The sequence below is a fragment of the Lytechinus variegatus genome, chromosome 14 (genome assembly GCF_018143015.1).
Source record: "Lytechinus variegatus isolate NC3 chromosome 14, Lvar_3.0, whole genome shotgun sequence".
NCBI classification, from domain to species: domain Eukaryota; kingdom Metazoa; phylum Echinodermata; class Echinoidea; order Temnopleuroida; family Toxopneustidae; genus Lytechinus; species Lytechinus variegatus.
Genome location: NC_054753.1, coordinates 6978957 through 7006425, shown reverse-complemented (window position 1 = coordinate 7006425; position 27469 = coordinate 6978957). Strand labels below are relative to the sequence as shown.

At 35.7% G+C, this 27469-nt stretch overlaps 2 protein-coding genes across 2 annotated transcripts in view; both read left to right on the top strand.

Annotated features, from left to right (window-relative positions):
• Positions 1-2536: 2536 nt before the first annotated feature.
• Positions 2537-12372, top strand: LOC446186 (N1.2 protein). The gene is made up of 7 exons (XM_041624121.1): positions 2537-2647; positions 4383-4494; positions 6235-6398; positions 7976-8060; positions 8704-8904; positions 10034-10125; positions 11989-12372. The coding sequence occupies exons 2-7, from the start codon at positions 4398-4400 to the stop codon at positions 12067-12069; spliced, it is 720 nt and encodes a 239-aa protein (XP_041480055.1). The 5' UTR covers positions 2537-2647; positions 4383-4397; the 3' UTR covers positions 12070-12372.
• Positions 12373-17625: 5253 nt separating this feature from the next.
• LOC121427624 (development-specific protein LVN1.2-like) overlaps positions 17626-27469 on the top strand; it is a 10972-nt gene continuing 1128 nt past the window's right edge. The window contains exons 1-6 of the mRNA XM_041624122.1: positions 17626-17742; positions 20844-20955; positions 21578-21741; positions 22988-23069; positions 23881-24081; positions 26253-26344. Coding sequence (XP_041480056.1) covers positions 20859-20955; positions 21578-21741; positions 22988-23069; positions 23881-24081; positions 26253-26344 — 636 coding nt within the window. The 5' untranslated portion in view covers positions 17626-17742; positions 20844-20858. The remainder of the gene's footprint in view (positions 17743-20843; positions 20956-21577; positions 21742-22987; positions 23070-23880; positions 24082-26252; positions 26345-27469) is intronic.

Here is a 27469-nt window from a genome sequence, read left to right as displayed (position 1 = left end):
ACAACTATGGATGGCCAGCAACGTCAACATCTAAAATGAAAATTTGTTAGAAATATTTTCTAGATATGATGTATATTCATACATTCATTATTCTCTTGTAGATTCAGTGTGATTCTCTTTGTTTACCAATGAGATTGTGCAAATTTTATGTAAAACAATAATGGTGTGGATGGATTTCCATACAGTTGAGATTGATTGGATCAATCGCAACTCTTTCATTAAGACGAGACCCTGATTGGACGTTGGACGTGATTGTTGTTGTTGCTGAATATGATGGCGCTCTTCAATCTCTCCAGATTATACGCGCCAATAAAAACATTTAGTAAACCCGATGTATTTTTGTTAATGTCAACTAATGCTGTATAGCACAAAAGTTAGGATTTCTTTTTTTTCCAAAATTTTTGTATTGTTCTCATTCAGATTCTTTAAAAGGAATTATCTTTATAAATTCTATAAACTATTTTTTATTTTTTTTATTTGTTTATTGTTGTTTTCTTCTGTTGTTGTTTATTTGATGTAATATATTTATTTTTGTGAAGGCGTATGTGTGTGTGGATGTGTATGCTTGAATGTGATTAATATCCGAAGTATAATACTATTTTGTTTTGTTTACTATTATCATGTATTAGGTAAGGTTTTACTTTGTAACTTATTGTGTATATTTTAAATGTTGATATTGAGAGGGCTACCCTGTATAAAGAAGACCTATAATAAATAAATCAAGCAATACTTACAATGACAGCACATTCAAGACTCCTTTCAACTCATCTACTGAATTCTCAACTAATATGTTTCGAAGTAGGCAAAATGGTAACTTATCGACGCTTTTTTCTGACTATAGAAATCGACTAGATAGATTTATCTAATACTCCCGAGTCAGTTGTCCTTGTCAACGACCCCCAAACTGACACATTGATTAATAAGAATAAAACAAAACGATGTGCGATATGGTTTTGAATTTAATTTCATACTTACACTGTAAATACTGTGGTGTTAAAACTGACACCAAATGGTGTTAATAGAGGACCACACCCTGAGGTGTTAAAATAAAACCCTAGAGATTGAACATAACACCAAAGAGTTTAAATGTAACAACCATAGGTGTTGTAATAACACCTATAGGTGTAAAACTAACACCACCAATTTAACACCGGTGTAAAATAACTGGTGTGGTCCTCTATGTACACCAGTTAACACCACAATTTTTGCTGTGTAAACCTACATGGCAAGTCTATATCTATATCATAAAACATATCTATTGTATGCGGTTTCACTCTGATAAATACAAATCTTCTTAGATTGACACGTCAATCATGAACCCAATAACTGCGAATGTGTCCACGGATATTAGTTATTTCATTAAAAATTATTTTCGTAACACCATTGCGTGATACAGATAGAGAAACTTCATATCAGCACTCTGGAAGTACATGTATAACGTTTAATCTGTACATAGATCATGTATATAGTTTCGAACCAACTTTCAAACAATAATGATGGTAAATGTTGAAGAGAAGCAATACTATTTCTGATCAAAAATATACAGCGCGTCCCAAAAGAAATGTCCTTCTGACATAGGGCTGAAATAATTCTAAAATGTGGTAGCAATCTCAAATAAATGCTCATTTCATGATCTAACTTCTTTGAAAATTTCATCGGTCGCGCTTCAACTGTTTCGAATACACACTCTGTTACGTAAACGTGGTGTATTTTAGCCCATTCCAAGTTTGCAGCATGGATGCATTTCTGCATTGTCTGTGGTATGTTAACCCTCATTTTTACATCCAGGATCCGAGCAGGGACATTTTCCTAATGATCATATCCAGGCTCATCAAATCATGAACTTGGGCATGTTCATAAAGACAAGAAACATAAAATATATGTTTTTTTATGATTGATAAGGGGAATCGGTGCACCAACTTGAAAACGTGTAAATGAGTAAAATAAGTTGAAAAATAAAGAGGAATCCACACGATAATCACCCTTTGCGAAGAAGAACTTCATCATAGAAAAAATGACTTTTTTTTCTTTTTTCAAAGTTTCATTGAATTACTTGACCTCGGTAGCTTATTAACTAAAAAGAGAATGAAAAACGCAGTATTGTTGGAATTAGGCATGAAAAAGACATGATCCGTTGTCTCAATCATTGTGCATCTACCCTGGTATAAAATCTTCAACACGGTCATTACGTAATATCAATCGAGATGTTTGGTGAAGGGCGAATTGCCATAATCTTAGACATGTTAGAAATATCCTTCCAATTCAAATATGACTCTTGGATTAGATGACTTGGCTAAGGAACGTTAAACAGTGGTAAACATATTAGAGGTAGGAAATATTTTTCCATCAGCATGACTCAACACAATTTGATAAAAAGATGTTGTCTGTTTTTCAACAGTTTGATTGTGTAAGACGTCTTGTCAATATTAACATAATCTACTGCGTATCGTTTCATTTTGTACGTTTTTGTCATTATTAGGTTGTTTCATTAGTGATAAATTAACTTATCAAAGTTTATGGGAGGGAGGGGCTTGTTCCAAGTATAGGGCTACCCCACTCGATCACAGGTGGTTTATAAGTGTGTGGTTCGCTTGGTTTGATCAGATTTTATTCTGGACACCATCAGGACATCTCTACACTTGGAAAGGTAAGTTTGATCTATTTTGTGGGTACTCTAGCATGCAAACAGGGTTTATGTCCATTTATTTATCAATATATTTCTGTTTACATTTTTGTATTGTTTTGATGTATTTATATTTTGAGATTGATTATTCTTTGTTCCTTTATATGCACTTTTTGTTATTAAGATGTCTGATGACAATTTTGTGCTTTTTAATCAAACATGACAATACAAATAATTGAATTTAGTTGAATTCATTCTTTCTTTCCAAAACAAAGTTACCGCTCGTTTCAAGCAAACTGAAAGTTCAAAGCAATTGTCGGAGGACCAAATGTGTCGCTTAATTCTTTGACCATCGATGCACTTTTGATATCATACTCAATTAAGAATTTTATTGCGATAGTAACTTTTCATAGTATTCTTGGATCAGCACCAAAATACAGTCTTTCATTTATCAATTATTACAGACCAAGCAGGTCTTTGTGCTCATCCACATCTGGCTTCCTTGTTATTCCTAACGTATGGAAAACAGGGGGGGGGGGTCATTTGTTTTTGCATGCCCCATTTTGTGGAATATATAGCCTTCCTGAAGACATAAAAATATGTACCTCTGTCGAAACTTTCAACAATCTTCTAAAAACTTTTTTTTATTTAGCTCTTTATGCGCCTTGAGCACTCTACAGAGTGGATTTGGCGCTTTATAAGACACATTATTATTATCATTATTATCATCATCATTATTATTATTATCATTACTACTACTATTATTATTATTATTAATGCTATTACACTGTTAAAAAACCCGTGATTTTACAGAGAAATAAAAGAAGATTTTGCAGAAAGCAATTACAGAATCATTCTGTAAATTCATAAAACATGATTTTTTCCTGCAATTTAACAGAACAGGTCTGTTTAAAAAAGTGAAAAGACTGTTTTATTCAAGGAAATTTGTAAGATGCCATACACCAAATACCAATTTCCTGTAAGATTACGCAATCTGTTAAGATTACAGGTGTTCTCGAGACTCTGCTGCAGGAACTTCTTTTATTTTAAGCATAAATTTTCTAACAGTGTATTATTATCATTTTTATTTAAGTTATATTCAAATTTTGTTGAAACTAACCCGTGTTGCTGGTACACTGTAAAAACTGTGGTGTTAAAACTGACACCAATTGGTGTTAATAGAGGACCACACCCTGAGGTGTCACCTAAATATTGAACCTAACACCAAAGAGTGTAAATGTAACAACCAAAGTTGTTGTAATAACACCTATAGGTCTAAAACTAACACCACCAATTTAACATCGGTGTAAAATATCTAGTGTGGTCCACTATGTACACCTGTTATCACCACAGTTTTTGCTGTGTAAATCACTTTTACTTTCCAACATTATATCTATCATCTTTTTTGTTTAATCTGCATAATGGACATACAATTTTCTACATTATTTCTCTATCATATCTTGGTGTTAAGAATTACATGTTTCTGGTCGGATATGCACAGTAAAGAGGCTGTTAAAAAATCTTATGCAACGCTGTATTATGAAACTTACAGTAGATGTTTAAAAGCTTAAACAACCTTGTGTAATTTGTTGAGAATTGAAATATTAAAAATTAAACTTTGTTATTTTAAACACTGGTTCAAACAGTGTAAGCAACTACTGTAAAGTGCATGAATAATAAGCAACGTTGTATAATTTTGGAACAGCGTGTACCTTTTTCACACTTCTCAAAAGTATCTTTAAATATAATTCATTTTCAGATCGAACACGTCATCATGATGAAGTCGGTGGTACTCGTCGTCCTCGCCGTAGTCGCAGCGGTCAACGCACAGAAACCGATCTGTTCTCCTCCTCAGTATATGGGTGGGCTAGGTAAGATACCGGTTTACCCATTGATCCCCATGATATTGACAACTTAAAAAAAATATGTATATGTAATGCAAATATGCAAAACACTATAAAAACATTTAACTGGGCGCATACCATAACTACCAAATGCACAATTGTATTTTTTTTGGCAAGCTTTGTAAAATTCTGCACTGTATATTTTATGGGTGGACCAAACGCTAAAATACTTGTGACCTCTTTAAAATACTTTTGCCCCCATCTCCATCCTAAACATGGATTAATTCCACTAGCGTACCGTCGGGGGGGGGAGGGGGCAGGGGGCAGTCTGCCACTCTGACTATTCACAACCCATTTTTTTGCTCGTCAAATTTTTCGGCCCCCTCCTTGGAAAATTCTAGGTACTCCACTGATTAATTCCCAACGTCAAGAGCACTAGTAAGGATTACTCGCACGAGAAACAGTTCTTAAAGGGATGCTCAGGGTTGGAAATATATCTACATAGATAATAGTAAAGTTTACAGAGCGAAATTCTGAAAATTTCATCAACATCGGATAACAAATAACAAAGTTATTGAATTTTCAGTTTTTTTTTGTGAAAATAGTTGTGTGCATGTGATCATTGATATTTATTCAAAGAGCTGATGATGTCAAATCCCCATTTTCCCCTTATGTTATCACATGAAATCATAATTGTTTAATTTGTTCATACATGTGTGAATAGTGCTTCTCCTTTATAATGAAATAAGTTGAAGCAATGATATATAGGTTGTCAATCCATTTTTAAAGTTCTTGTTGTAATTTGAATAAACCTTATTTCATATGATAAAATGCAGAAGAGCAAGTGGGGACATTACATCCTCAATATGCTTATTGAATGTTTACGAAAACATGCATGCCTAGAACTGTTTTACCGGAATAATGCAAATCTTTAGAATGCCTCAGCGTTGTTATTCCTTTTTCGATTTGATCCAATTTTCAGTGTTTTTTCTTTGTCTGATTTTTCTTTATCTGTTTAGATATTATCATTTTCACCCAAAGCACCACTTTAAGTGTTTCGCAAATTCTCACCTCCGAGCGAAATTTACTAGATTCATGTCGATCCGTATTGTGCGATAAACCGTTCTCATCTGAAACGATGACCAGTCATCAATGGCGGATCCAGGGGGGGGGGGGGCACAACCGGCCTGTTCCCCTTCCCCTTTGAGAGGCACAATCAAAATTTGTAATGTCGAAATGCCGTTAGAAAGGAAGTGTGCCCCCCCCCCTTCGAAAGTGAAGGGCTTTTTTTCTTTGCTTGTCAAAGTTTCCCTTAATTTTTGGTTGAAACCTTTTTTTTTGCTTGTCAATGTTTTCCTTGGGAAAATGTGCCCCCTTTTTCGATAAATCATTGATCCGCCCATGCCAGTCATGTGCTTATTCACAACCGATCATAATATAATTAGGACACAGTTCGTCAATAATAATCTAAATTAACTTTGTTATATCACATAAGTCAGCAGTCAATGGGTTAATTGTAGCTAGAAGCTAGCACTCGGAAGAATTCCGTTCATAACGAAAATGGTTATGATATAGTTCCTTTATATTCTGCTCTTTATCTGTCAGTATAATTATACTATAATAATGATAATTGATTGGGATAAGTTTTTTATTGGTATATGTTTTATTCATGAACGTAATTCGATATTTGATATTTAGAAGGGCCGTCTTTTACTCTTTATTCTTTTTTTTTAATTATTAAAATTTCACTTTTTTCTTTTTTCTTAGGATTCACGATCGGCCAGACTGGTCCCGACGGCAGACCAGATGGTTTTACACTGAATGAGTACGGTGCTTGGGACTTTGCTGAGAGAAGACTTGGTCTTAACCTCGATATCCTTTACCCAAATGGAACTGCCTACAACTTTCGTATTATCCAGGACTACACCACGGTATGTTGTGACCATCGATCTAAAAAAAATAGATAGACCAGCCAACCTCGCGCTCTTTTCCACCGAAAATACTTGAAGTACTCCGAAAGGGCAAGCGCGCACAAAGTTTCACACCTTTTCTCCCTCCCCCTCTTACGTGTACGTGTGCGTACCATTTTCTTTACACTTTGGTATTATGGTAAATTGCTAATTCGTCCACTGCCAACTCGTCCACTCACTACGCGGTCTAGCTTCATTTAGTCTAATGCCATTCCGTCCATCAACATTTCGTCTAACAGCCATTTGGTCAAATAACCATTTGGTCCAATTATCACTTCGTGTAATCATCAGTTGGTCTATGACCATTTCGTCACATAAGCAGGTGGTATAATATTCAATCCGCTTTTTTATTATGTCCAATGAACACTTGGTATAATTAGATCAAATGGTATTGGACCAACTGGTTGTTAGACGAAATGGTGCGTTGACGAAATGGCAATTAGACCATATGGATATTGGACCAACTGATGGTAGACGAGTTGGCAACTGGACGAATTAGCATTGGACCAAATGAAAGTAAACCTTTGGTATGGTCCAATGTACTATTAATTGTGTCATGGAATACTTTCCCTGTAGCTTCAAGATTGTGTGTGCGGCAGCATACAACGAGCTCTATCCAATTTCGCTTAAATCGATGGTTTTGACACCAGTAGACATTGGTAAGGGAGGGGCTCTTCATGTTCGGATACAAAAAAAAAGCCCACGTCGTCGTTGTTCTGAGACAGGGGCCGCGGAAGCGGGGGCATCAAACCCCACTTTTTTTCCAAAACCTTGTACAAAACGTAAAAATGACGATAGGATTGTGATTTTTTGCATGGTAACCCCCCCCCCCCCCTTTGAAAACCGTTCCGCGGCCCCTGTGAGAGACCTTACACTCGAGTGTTTAGAGTACACTTAGAATTGAACATAACACCAAATAACAGACTACACATAACAGAAAGGGTGTTAAACTCCAATGGATGTTTAAAAAATATCATAAAATTTCACGTTGTTGGTGTGAAATTTTTACTGTAGTGCTATATGCAAATGCATGGGTGATGCAGTCAAAACGCAAATGTTTTTGCACTACGCATAAAGAATATTAGCGGTAGACATGGGAGAAAGGGATACAAACATAAACACGGAATACCCCCAAAACAAGACTATAAAAAAGCTGTTTCCGATTGCATTGGGAGAACACTAACATGAATAATGAGAACATTTAATGGAATATCTTGGATATGAAAACCATTCGAGTCAGCTGTGTTACCTTTGTAGTAAATGAGAATGGAAAATAATAAATAAAATTATAAAAATCATATATTGTGATAAATTTTGAGGTAATGTTTAAGAAATGATATCATCGGCCCTTTTCACCCTTCTCTCCTACCTTGTCGTCCTTTTTCTCTTTATATCTCGGTCGTGATTTTTTAAGGGGGCAAGCGCCCTTCATCCCCCCCCCCATCTGTACGCCACTGTGAGGATTCATTTGCATATTAATAACTTCTTTTTCTCTCTCATCCTTGACCCACTTTCTTTGTCTCTTTTTCAACCTACAGGGAACACAGTTTACTATTTTTGAGCGTTACAGGTTCTGTGCCAAGCAGAAAGCACCTATGCCTGAGCCAGAAAATTGTATCCCAGGTAAATATACTCAGATTCCTTTAAATTGTTCTTGATTTTTTTATTAGTGTATATGCATATCATCAAGATATCGGAGCGTTTTATGATTTTGACTTCTGTTTTTGTGCACCATTTTCTCGATCAGATCGCTTTTCTTTACAAATGCTTTTAAAGTTTTAGTTATGTCATTCAAATAACACTCTCAAATATTATCGAATCATTTTTGTTTTGGATGTACTTTTAGGAAAAGATCGATTTACAAATTAATTTATTTAAAGTGAAACTTTAGATATTTACTCGGATCTTTTCTTTCGTTTTTTATTTTGGTTGAAACTTTTTGAATCATATATGAAGTGGTTTAGAATTCCCTCTCCCATTTTTTTAAGTAGTAAAAATCGGAAAGAAACAAAATGAAGTAGAAGGGGGGGGGGGATGATAACTCAAGTAATAGGAAATGACATTATAACCAACAGAGATCTGGATCTTGCATTAAACTTTAAAGTATCACGTTCGACTGAGGAAAGAAATGGCTTAATTTCATCATTTGCCCCCCCCCCTCCTTTGCATTTTGTTTTTATAAGATTGCGTTTAATCACATCAACCTCATTTTTACTGCAAATCAAACCAGATGTATTATTTGTATTATCATTACAAATTTTGACAGGCAACACCAGCGTAGCTTTCCGCGGGTTCCTTGGCGCTGGAAAGGACCGACTCGACTACGATCTCTATACCATGAAGCTAACCAAGGAGGAAACGGGTAATCTGGAAGGAGAAGGCACCTTCAGCGTCGTGAGGGGAACCGAATACGACATCCCTCTCTCAAACAGTTTCATCGGGACTTACTTCGATGGTGAAACCCCATGTAAGTATCGTAATAATTAAGTCGAAAACCGGGCATTTTGATTTGAAGGGAGGGGGCATAGTTCTACTGACCCCTATCAAGTGAATAATTAATTGCAGGGGCCTATTTGCGAACAAAATAAAATTATGTAACTCTTAACTCATGACCTGGTCTCCGATACACAAAAGCTATTACACCAGCTTTACATTCCGATGGTAACCATGGTTACTATTCTAAACAGCCAATCAGAGTCAAGTTTACGAATAATCATGAAGGTATACAAAATGATAGGAGGGTTTGTTAATAACAAAGTAGACCGTAGTTGGGAATCATTCGTCCAAGCATGGACCTACATGTACCAATGTCCAATCTTGACCTGGCAATTATTATTTTACTCCGACTTGTCGGAGGGAAGAGGATGATATCATACACCAAATCTATCATGCAAATATAAAGGCTTGGTCCCACTGCATTTACGGATGCAGAGAGGATGCAAAACGGATAAGAATCTTGCCATCCTTTGGAAAACGTTATGTATCCGTAGTGTACTCTTTGCATATACGTGTATCATACGCGCTATATCCATCGAGCATCCGTCCACTGTGATTTCACTGTTCGCCCATTTTATTCATGGCCTGGAGCGAAAAAAGATGGAGCCATCCCGAAATTTTGCTTGACTGTCTACTGTATCCGTTAGGAATACGTTTTGTGTCCGTCAGTGAGAGGGACCAGGCCTTAAATTAACACGTTTATCGTGTAAGGGGGCGGATTATTTTCTAATGCGTTAAGTATTTTATACTGCAATATTCAGAAGACTTAATGATTAAGTCATTATAACACAGCAAAAACTGTGGTGTTAACCGGTCTACAGAGAGGATCACACCAGTTATTTTACACCGGTGTTAAATTTGGTGTTAGTTTTACACCTATAGGTGTTATTACAACACCTTTTGTTGTTCCATTTACACTCTTTGGTGTTATGTTTAATCTCTAGGGTGTAATTTTAACACCTCAGGGTGTGGTCCTTGTGCTCGAGATCAACACTTCTTAAAAAAAAGGTTACCCAACAGTCCTTCTCGGGACTACCCGATACAATAAATAATCATTATGTTGGCAATGTTTAGGTTTATTCTACCATTTTCTTAAACAGATGCTCAAGTGTCAAATGGAGGGTATTACAATATCGAAATTGGGATTGATGACCCAAAGAGATGGTTCGACGTACCTGATTACTGCCCTAAGGTAGGCTTTAATTATCAGTTTCTTTAAAGTTTTGATACCCCTTCCCCCGAAAGAGAGGGAGAAGGAGAAGCAGAGAGAGGGAGATATATAAAAGTAAATTTACAGTGAATCCTCCTCTGGAATATCTGAGTACACTTTTTGTCTTTATTTTTTATCTTGACTAACAGAGCGGGGATTGTTATTGTGTTCGGATAACACGTACTCACTGCGCTAAATTATTAATGTTTAACACTAGACTAAGTTTGTAAATTTAATGCTGTTTGAAACCAATGCATCGAATCGTTTGACATGTTTTTATTGTGAACTTGTGAATACGCGATGCAACAAATAATCGGATAATTATGTTTGCTTGTTTGTCCATTTGCTGTATTAGTCTAAAAGATTTAATGTCTCAATGATTAACTACTTTTTGGTCTATAACAAATAAGTTCGAAGAATAAATTCATAAAAGCAATCTAAAGTATTGATACATGGCATTAATTTAAGGTTCCACAAAGCTATTCCACCCTTTTCGAAAACTTGGTTATGCACCTATACGTTCTAATCTGCGGACTAGGCGGGTGTTTCATAAAGCTGTTCGAAAGTTAAGAGCGACTTTAAGAACTACTGGTGATCCCGTCTTGTTGTAAATGGCATATTCATTTGCGATGGCTTAGCGCGTATAAGAAAGGATCACCAGTCGTCGTTAAAGTCGCTCTTAACTTACAAACATGTTTATGAAAGACCCACCGGTTTCGATTTCCGACAGAGTTTAGGCCCACTAAGTTTTCGAAACTAAAGGGAGGATAGCCCTGGGCAACATTTGTTTCAACAGTGCGTATCAATACAAAGTTTACACTTATAAAAAATCTTGTAAATTAAATTATACATTAGTAATATCCTGAAGGTTTTTCCACATTTTAATATTGGTACAGATCCATTTAAGCAAAGGACGATATAACTGTCGAAAAACATTTTCGCTTGAGTGAGCACCACTTACTTTTGAAAAGTTAGTGAAAAATTATTTGCGCAGAGCTTTGAAATAGTTATGCGAATAAAATTAGACCTTAATCATGAAAAAAATGTGGAATTAAGCTATAATAAAATTGATTTGAAGATTTTTTTTCACTTTTAACTTGTTTTATTCGCAAAAACACTTCGAAGAGTGAATTGCGCCCTATCCCACTCCCCCCACACACCGAGGCCATCGTGACGATATTTGCTTTACACTAAGCTGTGATTTACATGAAATGGCTTAGGTTTGATTTTCATTTTGATAATCATTTTCAAGCTGGGAAAAAGTGTGGAGAAACAAGTGTTAAGTGAAAAATGAAATGTTAACCCATTTTATATGATAAAATCTTAGTGAAAAAATGCTGGAGATGTCTGATATAAACTTGTGTTCAGATTCAGTTATGTCCTTAGATCCAGCTGGCACAAACATGACAAAAGGGTAAAGGATGTGCTTACTAAGTGTTGAAATTTCAATTTCAATATGGGTGGCAAAATTGTTACGAAATGCTTGAATGTATCTGTTTTATTTCAATTTACTAAAAGTGCCATGGAAATGTATATGAGAAATGTTTCGCAGGGTAAGTTTGATTTCGACCTTTCCCCTTTACACAGCGTGAAAACGAGCACTGCTGCGTAAAAAGATTTCTGCGAACTTAAAAAATGGACAGTGCTCACCCAAGCGTAACATTCTGTCAAAACTTTTACTTTCATTGGAAAGATGAGACTTAAACTGAAGAATATATGTGAAAAAAATTACCCATATATTGTTTATTTTTTAATTCCCAGGGCTTTTTCAAAGTATAAACTTTTTTTTGATACGTACTGTATTCATACTAATTATATCATCTTTTATATTTTTCTCGTTTATAGGAACTGACCGACCTGACAATGATTCCAAAACACATTCCCAAATGGACTTGGATTCGTCTTCCTGCACCACGCCTCTTTTAAATTTCCATTAATCTGCAGCCGAAATTACTTTACTTACCTGTGTCAATCCTATTACGGGTGAAAGGGTTTTAACATAATCCCAGTAACATATTTTCAGTTGTTATCATCTATTATGTGAATGAATTAGCCTGATATTATTTATTTCTTCGTGTGATTTTGATAATGATTTATATTATATTTTATTTTTTAATCAAATAATCTTCGCAACTTTATTATTATGTGTTTGATATGATTCAGTTGTATCTGTGAATACATATTGATTCTCGATCTTGATTAAACGATTATTTGTAATTTTTTCAACGAGACATTGAACATCGTGTTATCAATTATTTGTTTGAGACTACATGTATGTTGGTAGGCAGAGGGGCGATTTCATTTTTTTTGGGGGGGAACATAACATCAAACTTCATGGCCCTGGGAAGTGGGGGTGCTGTGTGTAATATTTTCCAATATTTTCCTTAGGAAGCGCCCCTGGAATTCTGGAAGGTTTGAAATATTTGATAATCCAAATGACCTCCGTTTTAGAGTGAAAACTTATTTTTTTCAAATCTCTTCGAACCAATGTGACTTCCAATATTGTAGCGATTCCCCTTTGTTTTTTTTTTTTTTGCGTTTCAAATTTACATCAGCACCCCCACTCACAAAAATCGTTCCCAGGACCCTGTTTTTCCCGGTGTCATGATAAAATTGTGCTCCACAATAAAAATAATGTATTCAAACATTGTAAAGTTAAAACAAACAAACTTAGTTCTGAAAATTTCGTCAAAATCAGACAAGTAAGAACAAAGTTATGATATTTTTCTTCTATCTCGATGGAACAGTTCTGCATGTTCTATGCACGTCTTCATGTAAATGCTATAGGCAGGGGCGGAAATCTCTACCAAAAGGTAGGGGGACAAGGGGCTGGAAAATTTGACAAGCAAAAAAAAAAGGAAAGGGGGTATCACCCCAAAAGTAAGGTCATCTCGTCCTAAAATACATGTTTTATTTCGATTTTGAATGTTGTATTTCTTACCATCATAAAATATCACCAATAGTAGGGGGGCATTTGATATTGCATCCCCCTGCAATTTTGAGTACGGGGACACGTCCCCCTGTCCCCCATGGGATTTCCGCCCATGGCAATAGGCAAACTGATAATGTCATATATCCCCCAATATTGTTATTATATTGCATTTCATCCTCCCATTAAGAATGAGACAACTGCTTAAACAATGCATAGATATGCAATTCGGAATATTATTCTTATTCCAATAATCTTACACACACGTATTATGAAATAATTATGATTTCAGGTAATGACATAAGAAAAAGGAAAGTGATGATATGACGTCTTCACCCCACCTTTTTCATATGCATGATGGCGTGCATAACTGGTTTTACAAAATATTGAAAAAAATAATCAATAATGTTATTTATTATCTGATTTCGATGAAATTTTCAGCATGATGCTCCATGAATTTTACTCTAATCATTCAGAATAGCTTAAAATATGTATCAAAAATCCAAACAGAAACATGGTCGTACGCATAGCGGCAGAGGGCAGTTGCCCGCCCGTCCCCCCTCCCCCACAAAATATTAAAAAAAAATAGTGAAAATTTTCATAAAATCCATCAAAAGTGTGCACGAAATCCTTAACTTTCACTTTTTAAAAAATAAGAGCCTCCCCATGACAAACTTGTTCGCTTCGCGCTCTCACTTTCGAGATTTTTTCGAAAAAGTTTACTCGCTCTGCCCCCCCCCAAAAAAAAAAATTGTGTACGAACATGAACGTCAATATTTTACTTACAACAAAACATATTGAACGTTGCTAAGGACAAGTCCATCCCAACAAAAAGTTTATTTGAATAAAAAGAGAAAAATCCAACAAACATAATACTGAGAACTTCATCAAAATCGGATGTTCAAATAAGAAAGTTATGACATTTTAAAGTTTCGCTTAATTTCACAAAACAGTTTTATGCATATCCTGGTCGGTATGCAAATCAGGAGACCGAAGACATCATCCACTCACTATTTTATTTGTATTGTATTATGAAATATTCAAATGTTCTCCTCATTGTCAAGTGAAACAACAATAATTCCTCCCTGAACACATGGGATTATAGCATTGTTTAATACTATTTGGTTCAGTCAAGTTGGTCCATATTGTCAAATTTGAAAAAAAAATGAAATAATATATAATTCAAACAAAAAACAAAAGAAATAGTGAGTGAGGGACAACCTTGACTGTCTCATGTGCATGTCACTGAGTTGTGCATATCACTATTTAAAAAAAAATAAGCGAAACTTTGAAGTGTCATAACTTTCTTATTTTACATCCGATTTCGATGAAATTTTCAGCGTTATTCTAGTTTGTTTTTTCTCTACTGATTTAAATCAACATTTTCCTGTGGTGGAGTTAACCTTTAAAATTAGAATAATACCGATCAGTTCCTATTCCGAATTTTGTTTTCATCCCATTATTTCAAGAATGGTCATTCTGGTTTTGGGGGTATATTTCCTGCAATTTTTTTTTAATACAATTTATTTATTCAACCATCATCAGGTACAAATAATTACATAAATACATACCACTATAGATAATTATACAAATACTAAATATAACAATAGAATGATGGTTTGGTGACCCTGGCGATAGCAGGGCTTATAAAAAGGGGCCACCGAGATCAAATGTACACTGAAAATGTACAATAAATTAAAGATAATTACACAAAGTACACCGATGCAACTGCCGGAAAAAAGGGGGAGGGGGGACTTTAATTTCAATGAGATAAAAACAAATAATTGACTGAAGGCTTTTTTAAACGCAGGTTAATAATTTTCTGATAAGTCTCTTGAACCAAGAAAGAGTTGAACTGGATTTTATATCAGCATGATCAGAGGGGAGGTTTGGTCAGCTTATTTAATGAGTCATGCATGTTCGGGTCTATATATCTCAAAGTCCAGCTCACTAATTGGTTTAGAGACATGCTCTGGGTTGGATTCGCACTCACATTATCCATTTTACATGTTTTACGATATGCGAATTATATTCATTATTTTTGCTAATAGTTCAAAACTTCAATGGTTAAATCTAAAGCAAAGAATGTTACCTTTTTATATCGAGAAGTGGCTGAAGTATAGTCATGATGAATTCAAATCTAATCTGAGTTCGTTTTTGTTTAGATTATTAATCAGAAATACGTGTATTATCTGGTAAACAATGATATACACAAATAGTTTAAAGTTTTCTTTCGTGGGGTTGTTTTTGCCCAACCCCTTACCCCCTCGACATTTTTTCAAGACAAATCTTTAACGCGAAAAAAAAATCGCTTCCCGATATTTCATGACTTTTTTTCTTTCAAGTCTTGCACAACTTTTTAGATCGGTTTCCAAAGTTATACGTAACAATTTGTCAGTGTATGTGTAAAATTGCTCAAAAACGTTATTTCATGCACAAGTCCAATGCAAATTCTGTTTGTAGCCAAAATTCATAAGTATCATTACTTATCATGCTTACATTTTCACTTTAAACTTATAAAACAATATATTTCATATCATCTGAAATAGTGCTTCTGACAGCTTCCATAGAAAAAAAAACAATAAAAAATATGAAAACAAAAAAGCAAAAAATGCATAAGAAAATAAAAACAAGAAAATACATAAGAAAACAAATGATATTGCATTTATTTAATATCTAATCTTAAGAAGAGTGTCCAGGTCAACATTTAGCAGTTTCAGGGCTATGTTTAAAGATTTACAGCCAAATCATAATTGTATGCATTAATTAGCATAGATAATACATTGAAAATAAATTTTGAATAATTTTGGTAAAACGGGCAATCGAATTGTAGAGATTGCGTCGTGGTTGAGGTGCATGCCAATTTTTATCGCGAGCGCGCAATCAATGACCGAGATCTGGGGGGGGGGGGGTAAACACAACCCCCCAGGCCTATGCAATTTTAAAATAGCCAGGGTAAAATAAATGCAGAAACGACGAACCAGCAGTGCAATGCAGCATTATCCCGGGGGGGGGGGCACTTCCATTCACGAGTGGATATCATGCGCGACCAATGGGGTCTCGAAAAGCACCCTAAACACGTAATTTCCATATTCTCAAAATGCACCCCTTAAAGCTTGTGTATAGTTTTGGTAAATCCACCAAAATGCACCTATCACTATTCCAATTCATCGCTAGCTGATATGAATGGATATGCCCTATAACAGTTATGATGTGGAGGATATGAAATGAAAATGTGTTTTACAGGATAAATTTTGCGATTTTACATGGAAATTTAACTTGATCGGGTCACCCGATCAAATTAAAATATCTGTGTGTTTTTGTCTTTTAATTAAATCCTATTCCAAATCATGGAATGGGCTGAAACTTTCAAGATATGTTCTTTGTCTGTAACTTTTGGATATCTAATCACTAAATTTATAAGATAAGTGCTTGAATGCCCATTTTTTTAATTTAAAACAAGCATCGCCGAGAGAGGGCGCTATATATCCAAGATTTTAATATTTGAAATTTTCTCAGAGAAGTGCAGTTGGAAAAAGATCTAACGGTCTCTACGCTTCAGTATGACTGTCAGATTAGATGATATTCGATTATCAATCACATTATTGACCCTTTACCAAAGCTATACACAGGCTTTAACAAGTATTGGCGTGTGAAACTCTGCCCTTAACATGTATTGGACACAAAACGATACTCTTGGAAAATAATCCCTGAAATAAACCCATAAACAAGTAGAGGAATGTTTATTGTTACGGGTCCTTCGGTCGTCGGCTTTACCTTATTTGGTTTAGTACGACCCCTCCTTCTACACCTCGCGCAAATCGGACTCTAAACACGAAGTGTTGGGGCAAAAAGGATATCCTTTATAAAACGTTTTAATTTTGTTTTATCATCCCCACAAATTCGATCCTAAACACGTAATTTTCCTCGCGAAATAGATACCCTTTTTTCATAATTTTTGTGTTTTTGACACCCTTATCACGTTACGTACTTAACGTGCCCTATCGTGAAAAAGACACCCTTTTACGTGTTTTTTGGTCGCGCATGGTATCCACTCGTCAATGTAAGTGGCCCCCGGGAGCAATATGAGCTTTGTGGTCTTGAAATATAGGCATATTTGAATGATAACACACCAATTCTTTACTCAATACATTCATACCACGCTAATTATATTACCAAGTAGCAAAACAAGTACTTTCCTCTCAAGAACATTTTGATTTCTGTGTAAGAACAAAATCATAGGCAAACTCATTCTTTGTAATATCTAAAAAATAATGTTTTTCAGTCTTATGGTTTAATCTGTAATATAGGGTCAATGAGAGAGGTTCACTCGACCTTTATAAAGTTGGGAATTGATTTTTAGAACCAGAATGACTTAAGTACACAATTTTATGAATAGATGTTCTCTGCTTCAGACGTAGTCAACAGATTGGTTACGTAATACGTCTTGTCAATATTTACACTCACGTGCTCCTTTTATCATTTACATTATGTCGTCACCATTTGGCCGTTTTCATCATAACTAAAATTAGCTTATTCGAGTTTATGAAGGGAGGAGCATTTTACAAACATAATTATCTGATCGTGTGGTATTATTAAAACAGAGTGTATCGCATCGGTTGATCAGAGTATATTCTGGAAAACATTCGGATCTTTCAACACCTGGAAAGGTAAGTTAGATTTTGTCTTTCCGTTACCCACAATCATTGATGATTATGGCATATTAAAAGATTGACTTGACCTGAATTTTGCCGGGACCAGGAGGTGCAATACACCGGGTGAACACCCTACTCTTTGACAAATAGTGTATTGGTTTTAACGTGCATAGGTTGTTACTCTATACCCGAGACTCTCTACACGGGACCAGCATTTCCCATTTGCGTCCTTTCCGACATTGGTGAGGCACGTTAACACACAACGCTATAGCATCAGATTTGTTGTTAGACGCGTTTCGGCATGAGCGGGACTCGAACCCCATTGACGAGTGGATACCATACACGACCAAGTGGTCTCGAAAAGAACCCTTTACACGTATTTTCCATCTTTTGAAAATGCACCTCTTAACAAGTATTGGCGTGTGAAACCCAACCCTTGCAAGTATGAAACAAAACGATACTATTGGCAAGTATTCCCTGAATTGCACCCCTAAACAAGTACAGCAATATTTCAATTGTTATGTCACGGACGTCGGTCATCGGTTTTACCTCGCAAATCGTACTCTAAACAGTAATGTTGACTCTTGGGGCAAAAAGTACACCCTTCATAAAACATTTTAGTCTTAATTTTTCATACCCTCGCAAATCCGACCCTAATGACACGTCGCTTTCCTAGCGAAATTAGATACCCCTTTTTTCATTATTTTGGTGGTTTTGACACCCTTATTACGTTACGTACGTAACATGCCCTATCTTGAAAACAGACATTCTCTTTTACGTGTTTTTTTTTTGGTCGTGCTTGGTATCCACTCGTCAGTGTGCCCCCCCCCCGGGCTCGAACCCCTCACGTTGAGATCTACGAAACATACGCTCTAACCGACTGAGCTACGCTGCCTCTCGAAACTTATTAATTCTTCCGAAACAAATTTATTTCTCTTTAAATAAAACTTAGACAGGAGGTAGTATTTCCTTTGAATTTGAAGCTTATTGTATCGCAATAACAAAAATTGTAGAAATTCAGTATCGAAATTTTCAATGCATATCCTACGATGACTATGCAGAACTAGTGGCGTGACTACGGGGGACATTGGGGGGGGGGCACGTGTTCCCCCCCCCCCCCCATCGGCTGGCAAAAAACGGGGAAACGGAGAAAAAGAGGGAGATAGAAGGAAAAACGGAGTGGGAAAGAAGAAATTATTGATTTCATATTATATTATATTATAATTATGTTATATTACTGTTTATTACATTAATTAACATTTTTTTCATAACTTTATGAAACATAATTTGCTCAGGGCCTATTTCTTCATTGTTCTTGTTGTTCGCATTGTCTGTTCAATATGCGCCAAATATGTTTCCTCGCACTTTGAGCTATTATTGTTATATGTAGTGACATATGCTTCCTTTTCATGAGTACTTAAAGTGATCGCCCCATTTTAAGGTCTTAATATAAAACATTTCCTGTCAGTGCTTACGTTCGCACAATAGAATTGGTGAGATATGTCTGCTCTTCATGAATTCCTAAAATCAGTCCTTAATTGTCCCTTTTTATGATCTGAATATCAACAATTTTCAGCTCGCGCTTCGCACTCGCATCATTTAGTTCGTGAAATATGTATGGTCTTAGTGAATTCCTACAACCAAGCCTTAGAATACCCCTCTTCAGGTCTGAATTTCCCATCTCGCGCTTCGCGCTCGCAATATTTCATTAGTGAGATGCGTGTGATAATCATGATTACAATGACTACAAAAAGTGGTTCATGTGATTAGATGTCATTCAAACCAAATCAGCAAGCGCTTGGCACTCGCATTAGATGCTTATGGTGAGATATGTATACTCTTAATGGATTACTTAAAACTGAAAATAGTCCTCATAATATCCCTTTTTCTTATCTGAATATCAAAAATTTTCACCTCGCGCTTCGAGCTCGCATCATTTGGTAACTGAAATACGTATGGTCTTAGTGAATTCCTACAAACAAGCCTTAGAATGCCCATCTTCAGGTCAGAATTTCCTTAGATTCCAGCTCGCGTTTCGCGCTCGCAGTATTTTATCAATGAAATGCGTAAGTTAATCATGATTACAACGACTACAAGTGCTTCCTGTGTTTAGATATAATTCTAACAAAATCAGCAAGCGCTTGGCACTCGCATTAGATGAATATGGTGAGACATGTATACTCTTAATTGATTCCTAAAATTAAGTCCTTAACATGTCCCTGTTTGGGGGTCAATATATACACAAATTTCAGCTTGTTCTTCGCGCTCGTATTGTTTGTTTAGCGAGACAGGTATGTAATACGATAACATAAATTTGCTTATAATGTCCCTATCTAGGTCGGAATGTCAACAATTTTCAGCTCGCGCTTCGCGCTCGCATTATTTGATCAGTGAGACACATGATCCGTTTAATGGCACTGTCCTTAAAATTTCTCTTTAGGTCAGTATACCTGGCAACTGAGCGCGCTTCGTGCGCTCACTAGGTGACTCAATTTTTTTTAATGGTGCCCCCCTGCCGTGACCCACGGTACGCCACTGTGCAGAACTATAAAAATTTCCGGGATTTGGCGGTTTGTTTTACCTCCACATAATTTAGTTACACGTCTTTTGTTTTCTCGTTCCATTCCTCGGGTATTCGAACTTCATGTTCAAGATCATTATATACTTTTCTGTATTTTTATTTAAATCTTTCAGTCCAAAGAAATTCTAATCATTTTTTTCAACCTTGACACATTATTTTTATAATGTTTACCCTCGGACAGTTATGAGTATTTTGATCAACATGCACGTGATGTATTTGACCATTAGTTACATTAGAATAAAGCGGCGATTATAATACCATACTCAATTAGGAGTCTAGGTAAATGCGACGTTAGGTCACCGTCAACTCGTTCTGAAGCACCCTCAAATCTTCTATTAATTAATCAGTTTATTCATTCAATATCTATTTACTTATTTATTCAAGGGTTTATTCATTCATTTGTTTTTTATTCATTCATTCCTTTGTTTCTCTATTCATTTATTGCTATCACCAATTTAAGTTATTCGGTATGCTCTTGAGCTCTGGTAAATACTAGTACATGTATTATGAAACGCCTGCTATTCATTCTATTCAGGTCGATTTCGTCATCATGGTCAAGTCGGTGGTACTCGTCGTCCTCGCCGTAGTCGCAGCGGTCAGCGCTCAGAAACCGATCTGTTCTCCTTCTCAGTTTATGGGTGGGCTAGGTAAGATATAGCTTACTCATCTCATTTATTTCGATCCTTTTTGCACTGTATATCTTCGGGGGCACTGTAAATGAGCGCAGTGAAGTACCTTAGAAGTAAAGTTCTAAACTGTTAATTCTAATGTTTTTTTTTTTCAATTATGCCCTCAAATTAACAATGTTATCCTAAGTCTACTCCCTTTCTCTTTATAATGTTTATAATATTAATCAATTATAAATATTTTACTGGAAACTTTGAATTATAAAGCTGAAATTCACAATTCTCTGTACGAGTCGCGACGATTTACCCACCACTGATGGTTTCATCACTGGTGTTTTATTCGCCTGAGGAAGCCCTTAGTGGTACTTGGTGGAACATCGCGACCACAGAGAATTGTGAGTTTCAACTTTAAAATTTTCACAAAATGCCAGGAAAAGATTTATAATTGATTAATATTTCAAGTTTACTGGATGAATCATAATATTTCATGGATTTATTATGTTTATTGATTACATGAGCTTAGTCAATTTTTACGTGAGTGGATTTGGGTTTAATATTAATTTTTTGAATGCAATAGGCCTATAACATTTTGTTTAATTAATGATTATGAGTTCTTTTTTTTAACCTTAAATGTCATTTTAAGGATTCACTATCGGCCAGACTGGTCCCGATGGTAGACCAGAGGGTTTTACACTGAATGAGTACGGTGCCTGGGACTTTGCCCAAAGGAGACTTGGTCTCAATATGGATATCTTTTATCCCAATGGAACTACCTACAACTTCCGTGTAATCCAGGACTACACCACGGTATGTTTTGACATCAGTAGACACCATTAGAGAAGGGGTGTTTATGTTATAATTTCAGAGTAACACGAGGTGTTAAGAATACAACACTGATTTTTATCACAACAATTGACACTTCATACACAGTGTCTTATTAAAACACCAATGGTGTTGATAAAATTTAACACAACGGTGTAAAATGTTTTTTTTATTGTCCTTTGTAACACCGGTAGTTTAAACGTGTCTTGTTATTGCGGTGTATCAGATGTGATTAGGAACTTTGTGGGAAGGAAAATGATGACATCATCTTTATTGCATTAGAATAAAAACAGAATATTATTATCACAATTTGTTTCTATAGTAACGAGAATGTCAGATCGAATAAGATGTGTCATGGGCATTAAGATAAAAAATGCAGTCGTATTCGAATAAAGAAAAAAAATGAACCTATGTTTTAAAGCGCGTTTATGTATAACCCCTTGCCCCCACCCCATCCCCGTGACGTTGTCAGAGTTTTGTCAAAACAGCTGTTTCTTCATAACTTATCAGCTAGTTAAACAGGATGCACCTTGATTGAATCAATCAAATAGTTTACATGTACTTTGATTGTGTAACAATTAAGTTTTTAAATATAAAAATAGAAGAAATGCCTAACCGAGACATTAAATTCCTGCACGACTCAAAAGCCTATAGAAAAGGGAAAAGTGCATAATTTGTACTCTCTAATAGAGATTGAGTAAGAATTAACAAGTGTTTTGTAAAAAAACGAACGTGCATGTTTGTTGGGTAATATTTCGCCCGATATTATACAACATACATGTTTTATGAGTAAATTTTAAGAAAACATTGGGTAAATTTTACACAATGTTTGGTTTTATTTTGCCCAACAATCATATATGTTCCTTGTTCTCTCAATATAAGGTACACTGTTTTTAGAGTGAAGTATGTTTGTTCTCTTTGCCGCACTCGACCCAGGTGAGGTAAATGGGAACCCGCAGGAAGTAATTCCTCAAAAATCTGTGCGCACGAGAATCGGTAGACTAGCTTAGCCGGCATGGCCGTGGTAATAGGAGCGCCTTGAGCACATATATAGCAAGTTGGATACGTGTGCTGTAAAAATCCTATATTATTTTTATTATTATTACTTATTTTCAACATGTTTTCCATCCCTCCTGTCTCTCTCCCCCTCTCCCGCTCCCCTCTCTCTCTCTCTCCCTCTCTCACTCAATGTTTTGCTCTACATCTCCTTTTCAAATATACCTGCCTACAGGGAACACAGTTTACTATTTTTGAGCAATATCGATTCTGCGCCAAGCAGAAGCCACCTACCGAGCCCGAAAATTGTATTCCAGGTAAATATCACCCGATTTCTTTCTCGATTTTTATATCTCCCCCCCCCCGTTTTACTATTGGACAGTTACAGGTAATAACATTACTATTGTAAAAGGATGATGATTTCTACCATTTTGGAGTTCACGATATGTTTACTTTTAGATCGACTGTTAAAGGTATTGTTTAATTTTGTGAGCAGCAGATTTAAAAAATTCTCAAACCAAGATGAAACATGTGTACAAGTGCATGTATTAGAACTAATAAACCCTGAAAACAACCATTATTGAGAATGAAAAGCTAAAACTACAAGGCAAACCCCGATTTTGTAAATAGGCGTCTTATAGACGCCTAAATAGTACACATAAGTGTATGGGATGAAATTAAGATGGTGTTTCCGGTCACTTTATATTTCAATTTTTGAAGCACTAAATAATTATTTTCGAACGCAATTTTTTCTGGGCTTCATTTTTGTAACATATCACATACACAGGTGACAAGTGTGACCTTCTAGCTCAGATTTTTTAAAAGTCAAACCAATGTTAACCAATCACTTTAATAAGATTAATGTGCCATTCATAATTACGTTCTCAAATAACATGAATAAGAAGTGATTTTCGAACAAGTTGATTTTCTGAGGAATTCAGTAGTTTTGTACAACCGTTACAAATGAATTAGTTATAATTTGTTAGAGAAAATTTTCTTTTTTTAGAATCGTAGTTTTTCGTACAGAATGTGCCACTTTAACCTCAATATAAGAACGAATCAAACTATTTGCATTTTCATATATAACAAATAAAATATGTCCTTTTCTCCATTATCCCCACTTGGCAGGCAACACCAGTGTATCATTTCGCGGGTTCCTGGGCGCTGGAAAGGACCGACTCGACTACGATATCTATACCATGAAGCTTACCAAGGAGGAAACGGGTAATCTCGAGGGGGACGTCACCTTCGGTATCATAAGGGGAAAAGAATTCGACATCCCTCTCTCAAACACCTTCATCGGGACTTACTTCGACGGTGAAACCCCATGTAAGTAGCTCAACACTGTGTAAAAACTGTGGAGTTAAAACTGGTAGTTAAAAGGGGACCACATCCCGAGGTGTTGAAATTACACGCTAGAGATTGACACCAAAGAGTGTAAATGTTACAACCAAAGGTGTTGTAATAACACCTATAGGTGTTAAACTAACACTGTCAATTTAACACCGGTGTAAAATAACTGGTGTGGTCTTGTATATACACCAGTTAACACCACAGTTTTTTATGTGCATAATCTGACATCGGTCCCTTGTGTTGTGCTTTTGTTTGTTGTTGTTGTTTTGGTTTGTTTTCTTTTTTGAGGGGGGCTTGCAAGGGAATGTTAAAAGCATTGACCTTTTTTATGGGTTGGTCCGGGCTGAAAATATTTATATCTAAATAAATAGAGTAAAATTCACAGAGCAAAATGCCGAAAATTTCATCAAAATCGGAGAACAATTAGCGAAGTTATTGAATTTGAAAGTTAAGCAATATTTTGTGAAAACAGTTATACATTATATGGACATCGTCATGAATATTCATTAGGTGGGCTGATGATATCACATCCCCACTTTCCCTTTTCTTATGTTATTACATGAAATCATTAATGTTTCAATTGTTCGTACATCGTGGAAATGGTGTCTCCATAACTAATGCACTTAATCAGTTGTCAATCCAATTGATTTAGTTCTTGGTAGAAATTTTTTTGAATAAATCTAATTTCATAAAATAAAAAAAAGAACAAGTGGGGATATGACACCATCAGCCCACCTAATGAATATTCATAAAGATATGCCTCGAACTGTTTCACCGGAATAATGCAAATCTATAAAATTCAATAACTTTGTTATCTGTTATCCGATTTTGATCAAATTTTCAGCATTTTGCTCTGTGAATTTTACACTATTTATTGATTTACAAATATCTCCAGCCTGGACCATCCCTTTCAGTCCATGTAACCACCATGCTAATAAAATACAATCAAAATGAATTCATGTGCATACATCTCATATAGCCAGTTGTTGAAACGTATGGTCATAGGGTGGGGGCTAGATTTTTTGCACATGTTTATATTGGTGGAAGGGGGGGGGTGTAAGCAACCTGATATAAATCCCCAAAAGACTTCACCAGATCCAAATCATACCATGACATACACTGTAAAAAATGTGGTGTTAAAACTGACACCAATTGGTGTTAATAGAGGACCACACCCTGAGGTGTTAAGATAACACCCTAGAGATTGAACATAGCACAAAAGAGTGTAAATGTAACAACCATAGGTGTTGAAATAACACCTATAGGTGTAAAACTAACACCACCAATTTAACACCGGTGTAAAATAACTGGTGTTGTCCTCTATGTACACGGGTAACACCACAGTTTTTGCTGTGTAGGTTGGTTAATGATATGTTTTGTGTTTATGTTTACATTTATGACTGTTTGCACTTTTCCCAATACGATGTTCATGTGTGACAAAGCACTCTCATATTGCGTTATATAATGTTCCGTGTCATTTCTTGTGTGAAATCTACTCTTGGCATGATTATGTCCAACATGTCTTCAATATCTTTACTGTTGCTTTATTGTTGTTGTTTGTTTGTTTTTCAAACAGTAGAAACACTGTGCTGGTATCTATATGAGCTATACAGGATATAGTTTTCAACTAACAAGAAAGTTTATTCATTTTAATATTAAATCCTCAACAAATTAAGCACGACAATCCTTTACAGTGCCAAACAAGTATACATTTCATATGGTAAACAGTGTTATTATTTTATTATTTTTTAGCGCGTTGGAATCGAACAAGTTATTTCAAGATACTACTATTGGCATACAGATGGGGGACTTGGGGACCCCCCCAAAAAAAAAAGTCTTCACGACCAAAAAATAAGATAAAAGGAAAGGGATAAGGGTGACATATGATATCATTTGCTGAATATTTTGTCAAAATCTATCACAAACTTTGTAATTAATATGCCATTTTTTCCTCACTCGCTCGCAACTTTATATTAATTTTACGCGATACGCCATATCGAGCCCCCTTCAAATTTTTGGCTCATTTCGCCCTTGGATACTACTCATTATGCACCGAATCCATTCTTCATAATACTATTCTAAGGCCCGTTGACAAAAAAATATATAAGAGAGGACTTAACGACAATTTGAAAATTACTATTTTTCAGATGCTCAAGTATCAAGTGGAGGGTATTACAATGTCGAAATTGGGATTAATGATCCAAAGAGATGGTTTGACGTACCTGATTACTGCCCGAAGGTAAGACTTTGCCATCACTTTGAAGCTGTCTTAAGTTTTATTACCCCCCAAAAAAAAGTGTTGATTAATACTTTAGTTCATTACTAAAATGTATTAGCTTGTAGCTTGTACATGCTAAAACGTCGATTGTGTGGATAAAATGAACAATTAACGTGTGTTGTAGTGATTTTTTTTTTTACTTTTATGTTTAAAGATTTATTTTTGACGGGATCTCGACTAAAATAGCGGAATACATAAGTGGTTGCATGGAATCGTTTTTTAGCATAGCACTTGCTAAAAAATTTAAGAAACATTGTTTGTTTTGAGTTTTCTGATCTGCATGTAATCACTTGAATTCTCCAATATTGGAAACAACTTGAAGTTGAACTTCAAATGAAAATGTAGTATACCGAAATATGGGCTATAATTAACTTTCGGGGGATAGTGTTAATAATAATAATAATAATATGCAATTTTTTATATAGCGCTTAATACAAATGTTTCTAAGCGCTTCATACTATTGTAGAGGTGCTGTCGCTCAGTGGATAAGTCTCCGGACTGTGAACCAGAAGGTCCGGGGTTCAAATCCCATCACAGCAGTAGCGTCCTTTCCTTTCGCAAGGCGTTTATCTACATTTGCCACTCTCGACCCAGGTGTAGTAAATGGGTACCCGGTAGGAAGGAATTCCTTGAATGCTTGATGTGCCCGATCAGGGTAGCCGTGCTAAAGCCGGGGTAATAGCGCTTAGTATTGGAAGTCTAGTGATTCCTTAAAGGCCAAGTCCACCCCCCAGAAAGATGTTGATTTGAATAAATAGAGAAATATCTTACCAGCATAACGCTGAAAATTTCATCAAAATCTGATGTAAAATTTAAAAAAAAAGTTATGGCATTATCAAGTTCCGCTTAAGCCGGGGTAAAAGCGCTTAGTATTGGAAGTCAAGTGATTCCTTAAAGGCCAAGTCCACCCCCCAGAAAGATGTTGATTTGAATAAATAGAGAAATATCTTACCAGCATAACGCTGAAAATTTCATCAAAATCTGATGTAAAATTAAAAAAAAAAGTTACGGCATTATCAAGTTTCGCTTATTTTTTCACATTAATATGCACAACTCAGTGACATGAAAATTAGATGGTCGATGATG